The sequence below is a fragment of the Monocercomonoides exilis genome (genome assembly GCF_001643675.1).
Source record: "Monocercomonoides exilis strain PA203 chromosome Unknown scaffold8-1962414, whole genome shotgun sequence".
NCBI lineage: Eukaryota > Preaxostyla > Oxymonadida > Polymastigidae > Monocercomonoides > Monocercomonoides exilis.
In genome coordinates this window covers 389,783-404,534 of record NW_027150553.1, presented here as the reverse complement: position 1 = coordinate 404,534, position 14,752 = coordinate 389,783, and the positions used below count along the sequence as shown (strand labels likewise).

The 14,752-nt window shown below is 35.9% G+C and overlaps 5 protein-coding genes across 5 annotated transcripts; 4 read left to right on the top strand and 1 right to left on the bottom strand.

The window, feature by feature from the left end:
- Nucleotides 1–54: 54 nt before the first annotated feature.
- On the top strand, nucleotides 55–896 carry MONOS_5207 (uncharacterized protein; the record flags this gene model as incomplete). Its single annotated transcript, XM_067875334.1, has 2 exons — nucleotides 55–112; nucleotides 229–896. 2 exons carry the CDS (start codon nucleotides 55–57, stop codon nucleotides 894–896), a joined length of 726 nt encoding a protein of 241 aa, XP_067732852.1.
- A 210-nt stretch (nucleotides 897–1,106) lies between these two features.
- On the top strand, nucleotides 1,107–1,774 carry MONOS_17125 (uncharacterized protein; the record flags this gene model as incomplete). Its single annotated transcript, XM_067870015.1, has 2 exons — nucleotides 1,107–1,321; nucleotides 1,651–1,774. 2 exons carry the CDS (start codon nucleotides 1,107–1,109, stop codon nucleotides 1,772–1,774), a joined length of 339 nt encoding a protein of 112 aa, XP_067732851.1.
- Nucleotides 1,775–5,505: 3,731 nt separating this feature from the next.
- On the top strand, nucleotides 5,506–6,429 carry MONOS_5206 (uncharacterized protein; the record flags this gene model as incomplete). Its single annotated transcript, XM_067875333.1, has 4 exons — nucleotides 5,506–5,510; nucleotides 5,889–5,973; nucleotides 6,049–6,074; nucleotides 6,198–6,429. 4 exons carry the CDS (start codon nucleotides 5,506–5,508, stop codon nucleotides 6,427–6,429), a joined length of 348 nt encoding a protein of 115 aa, XP_067732850.1.
- Nucleotides 6,430–10,492: 4,063 nt separating this feature from the next.
- MONOS_5205 (uncharacterized protein) lies at nucleotides 10,493–12,856 on the top strand (the record flags this gene model as incomplete). The annotated part of the gene is made up of 3 exons (XM_067875332.1): nucleotides 10,493–11,618; nucleotides 11,709–11,830; nucleotides 11,918–12,856. The coding sequence occupies 3 exons, from the start codon at nucleotides 10,493–10,495 to the stop codon at nucleotides 12,854–12,856; spliced, it is 2,187 nt and encodes a 728-aa protein (XP_067732849.1).
- A 1,515-nt stretch (nucleotides 12,857–14,371) lies between these two features.
- Nucleotides 14,372–14,680, bottom strand: MONOS_5204 (uncharacterized protein; the record flags this gene model as incomplete). Its single annotated transcript, XM_067875331.1, has 1 exon — nucleotides 14,372–14,680. One exon carries the CDS (start codon nucleotides 14,678–14,680, stop codon nucleotides 14,372–14,374), a length of 309 nt encoding a protein of 102 aa, XP_067732848.1.
- Between the last annotated feature and the right edge of the window lie 72 nt (nucleotides 14,681–14,752).

Genomic DNA, 14,752 nt, shown 5'->3' with positions numbered 1-14,752 from the left:
AAAGGAGAGAAGAGTGACATTCTGTTTGACGAGGAAGAAAGCCATCTGCTGATCATGTCACATGTTGAGACGATTCAGCCGATCAGAGGAGAGGTTGCAGAAGGAGGGAAATGTGTGTGTATTGTGGAGCTGCATGCACCAATAGACGCACAATTCGTTGACGCTTCACTTCAATTCCACATCAGAAAGCAATCTTCACTTCTTCGATCTCAAATTCTTCAATTTCAGATCAGAATTATTCATCTTCTTCATCCATTAATTGTGTTTGTGCAAGTTCAGAATATTATCAAATCTTTTTGTATTATCGTTTTTCTTTGACATGCCGTTCATCTTCTGTGAATGGTACACCTTCTTCTTCATCTTCTGTTGTTGCCTTCAACTTTAACTTAGGCGGCATTGATGATCACTCCATCATCGCCTCACTCTCCACACAGCACTCTCAACTTGGAACAATCAAAGGAATTCCTTCTTCTTTTCCAATGCCTTCTCAATCTTCATCTTCCTCCTCACTGGCAATTGCCCCGCATCAGCCAAGCATCCGCAAGAAGCCACCGAGAGTGAGTGTCATTGAGCGCATGACGAAGTCGCAGGGCATTCAGACAGCCTCTCGACTTGTGCAGTTCCGCCCCGTCCTGGAAAAAGCGAGAAACAAAGAGAAGAAGTTTCTGTTGGAGCTGGCGAGGCAGCCTGCAGACCCGCTTTCAGCAGCTGCTGCGTCAACACTGCAGTCACGAACATTAACCAGTTGCATTCAGCTCAATGAGGCCACGAAACAGGCACTGAAAGATAGCAGCGCAGGCAAAAGTGGAGCAGAAGATAAGGATTTACAGAAGGAGAAGAAGAGAGAAGCGTTTTGGATGTACAACCTCATTCCAACGATGTCTGCCATGAAATGAACATCAAGAGAGAACAAAAGAAACCTGATCCTGCTGAAGGAGACTCGAAGCATCTGTGATGGAGGAAGAAGGATGACTGATGTGAATGAAGTTAGCGGAGTGAATGTTTCTCTTCCTCCCTTGTTGAATCCGTCTACTGGCTCTTCTTCTGGTTCTTGTTCAGTTTCAGTTCCATTGAATTCTCATCAGGGAATAGTTCAACAGAAATTTATGCAATCACAGGGAATTCAGAGAATTCAAGGGCTTATTCCAACTGGAGCAATGAACAAGCAAGGAAGCGCAGCTCGTCTGACTCCTTTGGGAATGCAGATGCAACTTCAGAACATAGAGAACTGTGCCGAGCATCTTAAGGAAATTGAGATCTTCTTTTACTATCTTCAGCTTATATCGTTAGAGCAATCGAAGAAAAAAATACAAAATGCAAGGTTTGAAACACCAAATTCTTTAATGCGCCAGAAAAGAAAAGAGCAAAAGATCACATTGCCTTCAAATTATATTTTCGGATCTCCAATGGATTGTTCAAGTGATAAAAGTCTTCTGACATTGGAAAAGCTCACTGTTCTTCGAACACTTCTTCACAAATGTCACTGACATTTGCTCCACAGGCACATCTATCATCTGCGCTGACTTCTCTTTCAGCTGCCAAGTTATCCTCTCCTGTTTCTGACGTTTTGTGCGAAATGGACATAATCTCTGTGTATAATTCATTGAGATGTGTGTTGGGCATTCGAATTTCATTATTTGTTTATTTAAGAGAAGTGACTCAGGTGCGAAGCTGTGTTGGATTAATAACATTTCGTGAATTTTTCGGAGAAGTTGAAGATTTAGCTTCAGTTTGCATTGGGGCAGCTGAAGAGGAGGATGACATGGACAAGTGAAACAAGATGATCGGATATCAATAAAGAAGCCGTGAAGAATGTGAGGAAGAGATGGTGAACAATGAGAAGAAGAAGGGGGAAAGGAAGTTATATTAGAGATGATGAAAGAGAGACAGAAAAAGAAGAGTTTCAGCTTGAGAAAAGATTGAAAGCTGTTCTGTGAAAGTAATTGGCGAAAGAAAAGATAATTTTGATGGACAGAAAGAGATCTTACAAGAAGTGTTCAATTGGAAGAAGAGAAATGTCACCAAAAAGAAACAGAATGCGGATATATCTTTGGAAGTCTATCTATAACACAAAAAATTCCTGAAAATGATGAAATCAAAGAAAACGAAAGAGCTTCTTTAAGAAAAATGCAGATGATACTGAAAGAGATAACAGAAAAGAAGAAATAAAAAAAGAATGAAACAAACATTCAAAAACGAGAAAGAAATCTTATTTGTGCAAATAGAAAGAGAGAAGAGTGTTTGGGAGGCTTGTGGAAGGAAAGAGCGTTAGGAGCCGTTCTGCTGGAAGTGAAATACAAGATGATAGAGGAACATTACAAGAACAAAGAGCTGAACAAGAAGTTGACAGAGCTGGAGTGAGCAGAAGTCACGAAAGACTGAGAAGAGATTGACGAGCAGATAAAACGAATACTGACTGCGAAGAACATGGTCTAAGGAGAACAGAAGAAGATCCAGGAGCTGGTAGAGGCAAGCTGAAAGACAAGAAAAAGAAGAAAGTGCATGAGAAAATCGATAAAAAGGAAAGAAAAAGAAAAGATCAATTTATCTGCATGATGTTTCATCTCTGTTTGAGACTCTTCTCATTTAACTTTTCACTTTCAACGAGCCTTTTATCACCACCGCCTCCTCTTCATCATCAAAATAGTCAGTCACATCCACTTCATTTCAGCAATGAACTTTATTAAAAGCAGAATATCCCTTTTTATCCTCGTCATCATTGTCATCAACACCTTCTTCAACTATTTTTCAACTTCTTCTTTTATGTTTCTTCTTATTTGGCATTGGATCAGAGCATCGACTTAGTGAAATGTCTGTTTTATTCAATTCAGCAGAGCTTCCGAGTTAGCAAATTATTTTCTCATTTCTTCAACTCCCGTAAAATCCAGGACCAAGCATCATCTTTTATTATCTTTTCGGAAGCACAAAAGGCATATTCATTCTATTGCGATATGTGGCCAAGTTTTAATAACAACAGATGTGATTTCTTGTCGAAAGAAACTGATCAGTCGGCGCGAAATCAAAAAAGGAGGACGATTTTGCCTTTTTTTGTTTGGAAGCCGAAAGAGGCGGAGATTAAAAAGAAAGAGTATTAGAGCAATTCTTTTATGAAATGAATGAGTTCAAAAATAGCGTTCTGCAGGTAACACAACGTCACACGCCTTCAATATGTCGTAGAAGATGAAACGATGAGGGAAACTTATTTATTTGAAAAGGCATATTTTTTATGGAAAATTTCTGTGAAACAAGAGAATAAATTGCCAGACAAGCAATGTTGATTTCATCAAATGCACATATGAGATGTTTTCTTCTATTTTGCGTGCCTTCTCTTCAAATATCTTCGATTTTACCGTCACTTGCACATAAATTCACCGACAAGTCTGCTCATGAAATGATTTCCACCTTATGATCTGCACCTTCTTCAGAAGACGCATCGCTTTGCGCGGACTCTTGCAGGACATCTTTGATAGCCAGCAATACATTTCTTTGATACCAAGTATTCTTTCCACGCATTCATTATCAGCTGTATGCCCGTTGATAAAGATTTATAAATCGACATCCCAATCTCCGAATACCTCTGTTCTATCATGTCCAACAATCGAGTTGTATTTCTGAGTGATGTTTCCCATGAAAGTGAACAAGGGCTCTTTCACAGAAGCGACAAGGGATTCACACACAAAATGCACATCTCTTTCGATACTGGCCTTGTTACCTCACTTCCTCGCTCATGAAGCAACCTGTGAACTTTGTGTGAATAATAAACATTTTACAAGAGATTATTTGCTGGTTATACTGGGCTGAGAAAATGCTTCTCATGAAGCAGAAGGTGATTCCAAAGGAGAGAAAGTTTGACGGAGGAGATGGGAGAGGAAAAGAAAGAGCTCGAGAAAGATGCTTTCATCATCAACAATAATTTCCGAACGAAGGATTTGGAAGAAGTAGATTGGAAATAGAAGGAGGAAGTGTGGCAAATAAAGGAAGCAGGGAGGGCAGTTCAAATGAAGAACATAGAGAGAAAAGATAAAATTGAATCTGCCTTATTCATAATTTTTATCTCCTGTTCATTCCATTCTCCGTTCGCTGATGCTTATGAGCTTCACAGCTGGAACGGAGATTTGACGGAACTGTTTTCGCTAAAGAACTGGAGAAAACAAACATTTTTTATTAGAAATCAAGAGTTTTTTATCCATTTTGCAATCTTCTCAAATTTTCATTAATAATGTTCTTAAGTATTTCTATTGTAAAACAAGTTTTTGAACTTTATATTTTCCTTTTTAAGATTTATTTTTCTTTTCTTTTCTTTTTTGAAACTTAATAAATAAATTCTTTTTTTCTTTAAACATTAAAATAGATATGTATTTTTGAATAAATTATTAAACACATATATATCACAGTAATAAATGATAAATGCTTATGAAAAATCAATTTTTATTTTATGATCAATGAAACCACAATAGATTTTAATTTTTCGATTTTTGATCTTTTTTTATGATATCAAAAAAAATCACCCATATATTTAAGATTTCTTTAAATATTTCATTTTAATAAAAAGAAAAACGAGAAAAACAAAATATGGGTGATTCTTTTTGAAAAGTCACAAATGTTAAGTTTTCAAATAAATCAAAAATTTCATATTTTGCAAAATATTTTGTTAACAAATTTCAAACTTCACTAAAATGGAATCTCATACTTGATTAAGCTATTTCTAACATTCTCTACGAGATTTGTGAGCTGAAACAGAAATTTGAGCAAAATATGAAAATTTGAAAAGTATTTGAAAATTAAACATTTGTGACTTTTCAAAAAGAATCACCCATATCAACTTTTTCCAATTCTGATTTAAACACTTTTTAATGAGAATTTTCATCACATTTATTATTTGATACACTAATTTGCAAATCATGCACGTATGATATATTCAAAAAATAATAACATATTTCTTCAAATTTTCAGTTTCACAAAAAAAAGGTGAGGTGTGAAAACTATTGAAAAAAAAGAGTTTTTCTTGTTATAAAATAACCAAAAATGTTAAAAAGAAAAGTTTAAAAACAATACAAACAAGGAAAATGCTTGGTTTCAAAAACTCGTGGAAACACGAGCAAAACATTGATCAAAAAATAAAACTCAAAAAATTCAGATCTTTTTTTTAAAGAAATGATTTTCAAAAATATTTGGTATACAACCTTATAATAATATATTATTTGTTTGAAAACTATTCTCTTTGCGTATACGCTTCTGTATAAAGCAATATGAGAAAAAAAATAAATGATCTCAAAAAAAACGGGGTACTAATAAAATTATGACCCTATGGATCGTAATAATTATTAATTTATGTCCAAAAAATTCTAACAAAGAACAACATATGGGACATAATATCAGAATTCAGGCATTTTCATTGAAAAGTTATGCACCTTTGAAGTACTTTTTACGATCAAAAAATGCAATAAAAATGTGTTCATTTTTTGAAATACAAGTGATGTTACAAAACATTTTGTTATCGCATCAATGATGTTTGCACACGGATTTGAAAATCAAATTTCTTTCGAAATCTGATAAAGTTTAATAATGTTGTAAGTGAAACAGTTTTTTCATGCTTTGTGCAAAAAAAGCTTGAAAGTTCGTATTTTCCCCCATATGTTGAAAAAAAGAATAAATAAAAATAATAATTTCTGTTGGACAAAAATATCAAAATAAAACAAGAACATAAATAAAGAAACAATAATTAAAAATTATTGTTAACTGTTTATTGCTTAAATAACTATTTGATTTGTTTCTATATTATTGGACAAAAAAATATAAAAAATTGTTATCCAATTGATTTGTTGATCAAGCAAAATAATTGAAATGTGATTGAAAATGTTTATTAAAAAACAGAATATTTCATGAAGTTACACCTTTTCTTCTAAAATATCATCCTACGCACCAATAAACACGATTCTCCTTACGAATCTTCAAAGCATTGCTTCTCCTCAGGTTTTCTTTTTCTCCTCTTCATCATTTATCATTGATTGAGGCATCTACCCTTTTGACTTCGCTGCTTTTGTCTAGTTGTTCGTATTCAGAACAGACTCAGTGTATGCTCGTTGCTCATGCAATGGTTAATAAAACAGAAGTGCACATGAATCTCAAAAGCTGAACCATCGTCCACGTATCCTCATCATTTCCTTTTTTCCACATCGTTTTTGCATCCCCTTCAGTGGAACTCGTATCCCTCCGCTCACTTTCTCTTTGCTTGTTGGGCCTGCCTCTCGTGTTGCCATCTGCCCGTTTGTTCTGGTTAACTCCGCTGATTCGGGGCTGCCTGCCCCAGACACCATAATAGTCATCGTTCTGGAATCCGCAAACATCACCAACATCTTTCACACACACAAAAAAATTGGCTCTGTTTTTGTGTGTATGCGAAGAGGAGATGCACAGTCAACTGCCTGACCGAGTCATCTGTATTCACAGGCTGTGTTAGCGAAGAGCAGGTCAGAGGGGGGGCTGCAATAGCGTGCCTCGACTGCAATCCGCCTGCAAACGCTTCTTCCATCTGTTTCCGCATCCTCAACCTCTTCTTCTCCTTGAACGAAGTCTTTCTCCGGTACTCTTGCATCTTATATCAAGTCAGTATATTCCTCTTTTTCCCCCAACTTCACAAGGCCTTCTCTAACCACAAAAGCCACCATTTACTGCTCCGGCATCTACCGTCCCTGCTGAGCTCCAATCTCATGTCGATCTTCTTCCCTTCATCACATTCTTCCTCGCCCAACAGACATTCGTCGATCGAGCCACAGAGTCCTCCTCTTACCACTTGCGCCTCCCTATCTACAGCAGTCCTTCACATCGACCGCTTGAGTTGCTACACCAACATTCGAGTCGTGTCTGTCTCGAATAGTCTTGTTTCTGCTCGCTTCGCCTTCTTCAGCTCTCTGTTGTTGTGCTTCTCAACACATGCATCCTCACAAACTTTCCTTTCTCTTTCCACTCCTCTTTCGAATCAGTCCACTCTTCACTCTTCTGCCTTCTCGATAGATTTTCCACTGCTCCCTCTTTGATCTTTTCTCCATCAGACCAGCATATCCATCTCAGCTGCATGGTGCTTTGAGCTCTCCCCAATTCCTGCCTCTTTCTCTTCCACATCAACCTCTTCGCTCTCAAGGCAGCTACAACAACGTTCGTGTTCAACGATGGCTTCAGGCGCTATGCAAAGCATCTTTTTACAACAGTTATCGCAATTATTAGAGAAAGCGATGTTCTTCTTCATTTTTTCGGGCCAAATCTCTCAGAAAGATATATCATCATGATGCACTCCTTTTTCTTCACTTCCATTTCGTTCGATCAGCAAAGCAGCAGTGTGTGTGAATGGAATGCTTTTCTGTTCCATTGAACGAGCGCAACAACTGATATCAAAGACGAGCATCTCTGGTGCACAGTTAGATAAAATCTCCACCAGTGGCAGGAAGTGTGTGCATGGATGCCTCAATTGCTTTTTGTTCTCCTTCAGCACTCACAACATCCAAAATAACTATTTCTCTTCCTGCACCAGCACCATCTGTTTCAACTCCTGTGTGCTCCGCATTGTCTCGTTCAAAATAGGAGGCGATTATGTGCGACGTCGAACCTTCTTGTTGCTTCTTAACCGCTGATAGTACACTCCACAGCTTTTCCTCTCAATTTTTTTCTTTAAATATTTATTTTTATTTTAATTGTTATTTTTAATCTCCACATCATATTTCACCTACCATCGTTCTTAAACCCGGGAATTTTTCTAAAACCCGGACTTTTTATTAAAATTCATATATCTCGACAAATTTCAAAAATAAAATTATGATAATGCAAACATTCGTACATCAGTATATATAACACATCTTACCATATTAGAATTTTTATTTATTGTGCTGTATTTATGAAGAAATAAATAATTTTTATTTTTGAAAATTTGACTTTTAATGAATTTTTCTATTTCAAAAAAACGATTCAGTTCATCTTTTCCACATTTTGCTTATTTTTTCTTTGTTGTCAACTGTTCTGGTTATTTTTCATTTTCTGCAATTTGCTCCTTCTGATGAAAAAAAAAACTATCATTTTTGAAAAATCATTATCAATGGTACAACTTAAAAAATATTTTTTGCAAAATGCAAAAACAACCAAGTGAATTTAACACATGCGTTAATAAATATGATAGTTATATAAATTTTCTTAATTGATTAAATTTAAAATAATTCAGTAGGTATTTCATAAAATACAATTTGGTAGAAAATTCAATGAAGATGATCATTATCAATCATCAATAATGATAATAATCTGTATTTATGAAATACCTACTGAATTATTTTAAATTTAATCAATTAAGAAAATTTATATAACTATCATATTTATTAACGCATGTGTTAAATTCACTTGGTTGTTTTTGCATTTTGCAAAAAATATTTTTTAAGTTGTACCATTGATAATGATTTTTCAAAAATGATAGTTTTTTTTTTCATCAGAAGGAGCAAATTGCAGAAAATGAAAAATAACCAGAACAGTTGACAACAAAGAAAAAATAAGCAAAATGTGGAAAAGATGAACTGAATCGTTTTTTTGAAATAGAAAAATTCATTAAAAGTCAAATTTTCAAAAATAAAAATTATTTATTTCTTCATAAATACAGCACAATAAATAAAAATTCTAATATGGTAAGATGTGTTATATATACTGATGTACGAATGTTTGCATTATCATAATTTTATTTTTGAAATTTGTCGAGATATATGAATTTTAATAAAAAGTCCGGGTTTTAGAAAAATTCCCGGGTTTTAGAACGATGGTATTTATTAAAAATTTGTTTAACTTTTTCTCCTTTTTGTTGTGGCTGCCATATACATTATCAGCAACTGAGGCGTCAAAATTGAAAGATTAAAGAAAAATGCATTCAAAGAAGAAGAAGAAGAAAAAAAGCAAAGAAGGCGAGGTGATAGAAAATTCAATAAATAATCTGATCAAATTTGTGAGAAAATGATTCGAAGGCTTAATGCGATGGTGTTGATAAAATGAAAATGTCGCATCTGAACAATGCAGCACAAGTTGACCTGAAAATCGGAATTCAAATAATGTGCCTGATAATCTGCAATGAATCAACGAAGATTGACATCTGCAGCTCATTTGCTGATTTCGAATAACATTCTTGCCTTTTCCTTCTGAAACTGAAAATGATGTTTATCCTTTTGAGTTGACAAATCAACGAACATAACATTTTTTGAGGATATTGGAAAAGAAAACAAATGAAGAAGAAGAAAAAGAAGGAGGAGGAGGAGGAGAAGAAGGAAAAGAGAAAGCAATGAATGGAGAAGGTGTGAGATTACACATAAAGCTGAAAAAAAATTCAAACAATAAATCCTCTTCTTTTCTTTCAAAGAGAATTTTTATTTCCTGCACCACCCCTCCTCAATTATTAACATTTCTATATCTGCAACTGCTTTTTCACACAAAAAAGTGCTATCAGTCACAAAACATTCACCTCTCCCCTTCTTCTCTTTCATTTTCTCTCTGACTTCTCCAACGCTTTCCCCAAATGATTGGTCTTTGTCCAATCTCTTGTTGCACAAGTTCAAAATTATAACTTCTTCTTCCTCCTCCTCCTTCTTCTAATCACAATCACCATCTTTTCATATTGCTCTTTCTTTTCATTTTCATCTTTTTGATAATCCTTTCATTTTCACAATTAATTTTTCAACATTCACTTCTCATTCTGAATGATGTTGAGTGTCACATTCTTTTCCTATCCATTTGCTCTGAACATTCACATTTTCCATTCAAATATCCATTTTTTTCTTTTTCTCTCTTTCTCTCTTTGGCTTTTGTTTTTTCATTCAGCCATTTCCTTTCCAAAGGCAACATTTCAGCCTCTCTTCAGAATGTGCATATTCTCCATCAGAGTGAATGGCATTCATCTTTCACTTCTCTTCTGCCACACACTCACTCACTCACTCAACTCTTGTTGTGGCTGATCCAAATGAATGCATCCCAGAAGCGATTTGAAATGTGAATGAAAAAATAAAAAATAAAATAGAAATGAATTGGTTAAAAGAAATGTCTGATTGCAATTCTTCGAATGTTTCTGAGAATTTTGGTGCAAAAGCAAAAGAGCAGAAAATATAAGACTCATCATCATTTCACGGGTTTGCTATATTTCACAACTTGGCTTTTCATTTTCATTCACAAATAATTTGTTGAACGAACGTCAAAAGAAATAAAAATAAAAATAATTAATATTAAATTTTTTTCCGTTTTGAAAAAAATGTTTGAATAACAAAACGAAACACTGCCAAAAATTATGCAACCACTTTATGCTCATTTTCAAACTTATTAAAAGATGATATACAGGATTTAAAGAAATAATTATATATGATCAATTATATAATATTTATTTCAAATAATACTTTTTAACGATTGACATTTTTTCTGCTTATATTGCAGGACGAGCAGCAAAACCGAAGCGTTGAGCGGTAAAATAAGATATACAACAGATATGCAAAAAGCAAATTGTGATCCATTGAAAAGGGACGAGGATGGTAGAACAGAAGCAATGCGATGGATTGTTGAGAAAAAGACAGAACCTCCGTTGGAAATGAGACATGAAACAACGCTTCATGATAAAAATGGTTGGACAATGGCAATGCTGTGGATTGGATTTACCCATACGGAACCTCCACAATGGATGAGACATGATATAACTCTCGGAAATAATAATGGATCAACGATGGAAATGATATGGATCACAAACATCAAAACAGATCCACCAGAAGAGATGAAGCATGATATATCGATAAGGAATAAGTGGGGAAGAACAATGGCAATGCTGTGGATTATGGAGATAAAAACAGAACCGCCAGAATGGATGAGGCATGACAAGGAGCTTACAGACATGGATGGATGGACAATGGCCATGCTGTGGATAAAGGAGGTCAAAACAGAACCACCTTTATCAATAAGGCATAAAATTACACACAAAGACAACAAAGGAGAAACAATGGCAATGAAGTGGATTCAGTATGTTCAAACCGATCCTCCGAAATGGATGAGACATGATCCTGTATGTGCAGATAAAAATGGAAGAACAATGGCAATGCACTGGATAAAGCTAGTTAAAACAGATGTGCCGAAGTGGATGAGGCACGAGAATACGGTTACAGACAATAATGGAATTACGATGGCCATGCGATGGATAGAAAATGTGAAGACAGAGCCACTAGAATGGATGAGACATAGCAATGAAATCACAGATAAAGTTGGACGAACAATGGCGATGAAGTGGATTATTTCGAAAGAAAATACTCCTCCAGAATGGATGAGGCATGATATTACATTTGCCAATAAGAATGGATACACAATGGCCATGCTGTGGATTCAAGATGTCAAAACAGAACCACCAGAATGGATGAGACACGATATGACACTTCGCAACAATTTTAAATCAACAATGGCGATGTTGTGGATTACAAATGTTAAGACAGAACCGCCAGAATGGATGAGACACGATATTACAATAAAAGGAGGTATTTGGGAACAAACAATGGCTATGCTATGGATTGAATATGTCAAAACAGAGCCACCAGAGTGGATGAGACATAGAAGTTCATTTCCTAATTGTAAAGGTGAAACAATGGCCATGCTCTGGATTAAATTTGTCAAGACAGAGCCACCAGAATGGATAAGACATAGAAGTTCATTTCCTAATTGTAAAGGTGAAACAATGGCCATGCTCTGGATTAAATTTGTCAAGACAGAGCCACCAGAATGGATGAGACATGACAAGGAGCTTGCAGACATTGATGAATGTACAATGGCCATGTGGTGGATTCAGTTTGTTCGAACAGAACCTCCAGAATGGATGAGGCATGACAAGGAGCTTACAGACATTGATGAATGTACAATGGCCATGTGGTGGATTCAGTTTGTTCGAACAGAACCTCCAGAATGGATGAGGCATGACAAGGAGCTTACAGACATTGATGAATGTACAATGGCCATGTGGTGGATAAGGGAAGTCAAGACAGAACCACAGGGATGGATGAGGCATCGCAATTCTCTTGAAGACAAGGAAGGAAATACGATGGCAATGAAGTGGATTCAATTTGTGAAGAAAGATCCACCAATGTGGATGAGACACGATATTACACTTGGTGATAAGAAAGGAGAAACAATGGCTATGATATGGATTCAAATTGTTCAAACCGATCCACCGAAATGGATGAGGCATCGCAATTCACTTAGAGACAAGAAAGGATGGGCAATGGCAGATTATTGGAAAATATATGTTAAACGTAAATTACCTGAATGGATTGCATTTAATGAAACACTGAAAGATAGTAAAGGACAAACAGCGGGAATGAGGTGGATCATTGAGAACAAGACAGAGCCTCCGGAGTGGATGAGACATGATAGAAAACTTGCAGATAAAGACGGATGGACAATGGCCATGCTGTGGATCATTCATGTCAGAAAAGAACCGCCTGAATGGATGAGGTACGATGCTGCACTTTGCGATAAGAGTGGAAGGACAATGGCGATGAATTGGATTTTCTGGGTTCAAACAGACCCACCAGAATGGATGAGGCACAGAAGCACACTTTCTGATAAGGATGGAGAAACGATGGCCATGGGATGGATTAAATATGTGAAGACGGAGCCACCGGAGTGGATGAGACATAGAATTGCGCTTGCTGACAGGGACGGACGAACAATGGCGATGCATTGGATAAAGGAGGTCAAGACAGAGCCACCGGAGTGGATGAGGCATTACAACTCACTCAAAGACAAGAGCGGAATGACAATGAAAGATTACTGGATATATTTCATTGAGACCGAGCCACCACATTGGATGAAAGAATGATTGTTTTCATTTCATTTGTCTGTTTTCGGAAACAAAAAATAAATCTTTATTTCATTTGTTCCAATCAGCACACAAATACTGAGCAGCAGATTTGCGTCATTTAGATGATTTTAATGATATTTGCTGTTCTTTATCCTTTTTGGTTGGTCTTTCTATCTTTCTTTTTGTATTTTTGATGTTCTTCAAAGAATATCTATTTCAATCCATTTTCCTCATATTCTCACTTGTTTGTATTACTCACCAAATCGTTGACTTTTGTCAATTTTTATAACTTTTAGAAAGCGAGCAATAATTATTTGACAAAACGATTCTTTCCGACTTTTATTTTTCCATTTGAGAGCATCTCCATTCACTCTGTTGTTTTGAATGGTATGTGATTTTTTATTCATCCTATTCAACAGTTTTGTCAATCCATTTCAATTTTTTTTTTATTTTCATAAAGAGAATAATTTCTCTTTGTTTTTGAAAATTTTGTCAGGATCTTTTTTCATTTCAAAATCATTTCCATTCACCTGATATTTTGAATTTTTTTTCTATTTTTGAAAAAAAACTGTGTTATTCTTTTTGAAAAGTCGTAATTGATTGAAATTTTGTCCCATCGCAGTTGATTATTTTTCATTCCGTTGCCATTATTCTCAAGAAATATTTCAACGTTTACGATGAAGTTTGCTTCTTCATTACAAACCTCTTTGGAAGAAAAAAACAATTTGAAACTTAAAATTATATTTCTGTTTTTTTATCAAAATAAAAATTGAGAATTAATGATGAACATGTGATGGCATTTTTCGGTTTATCTTGTAATTGCTGATTCATGAAATTTTCATGGAATATCTCGATTCTTTACTGAGAATTAAAAAGTATTCTGATTATAGCTAAAGCTTAAATTTTGATAGAATATGAAAATGCTCAAAATGAAAATCAACAATTTGTGAAATCAAATATGGATCACACAAGTTCAAATGAACAAAATAATAATCAAAACCGATGGTTTGCAACTTGTTTTTTCTTTTACATTTATATTTATTGTGGATTTTTCATATTCACATTTTCAGCACTCTTTTCCAAACACAAAAGTCCGCACATTGATAAACGGGCGATGCTGCAGTGCGCACACCTCTGCTTTTGTCACGACCATCTTCACGCTTACTGTCGACGGCACACAAAAACTCTGTCTAACAATTTCTTCTCCCACATCCAGAACAATGTAATTGAAAATTTCACTCAGCTCGATGCAGATTCTCCTTCTCCAGAAACGACAGCAACACTATTTTCTCTGCCTCCTGCAACACATTCGCTAAATCTCTTCGCTCTGGCTGTTCAGTTGCGTGCTCCACCACAAGAATCTAATGCCCTCCTTCTCGGCTGCAGAAAATACAATGCTCTCGCATTGCTGCCTTCTCCCTCCACAATGCACACAAACAGATACAGCTCAAAATCCAGATGGAAATGGCTCCGCTCAATTGGATCAGTTTGAAAAGAAGCAACGTGAAGATATAATTTCATCTTCTCCTCCTTCTAATGTTCCACCTGCAGGAACTTCGCAATTGGTGCTGTCTCTTCTTCTTCCTCAACACCACATTCACAACCATCTGCAAAAGGGACATAAGAAGTCGAAGCAAAGCCATAATACTCATTCTCTGCTTCTATATTCAACAACTTCTTTGTACTGATCGGAACATCCACTGTTAAAGAGCGGTCAATCTGAAATGCTCTTCGAGGCATCGCGCCAGCATTGCTCACCCTCTGTATTGCATTCGATTGCATCAACGTTCTCAGCATCAGCACTGCCAATGCACCTGCTCCTGCCATCCCATCCATCGGCATTGCCATTCTTGCTCCCAGCCTCACCCATCTACCCCATCTGCCATTTCACCAACATTGCACCCCCACTTGCAG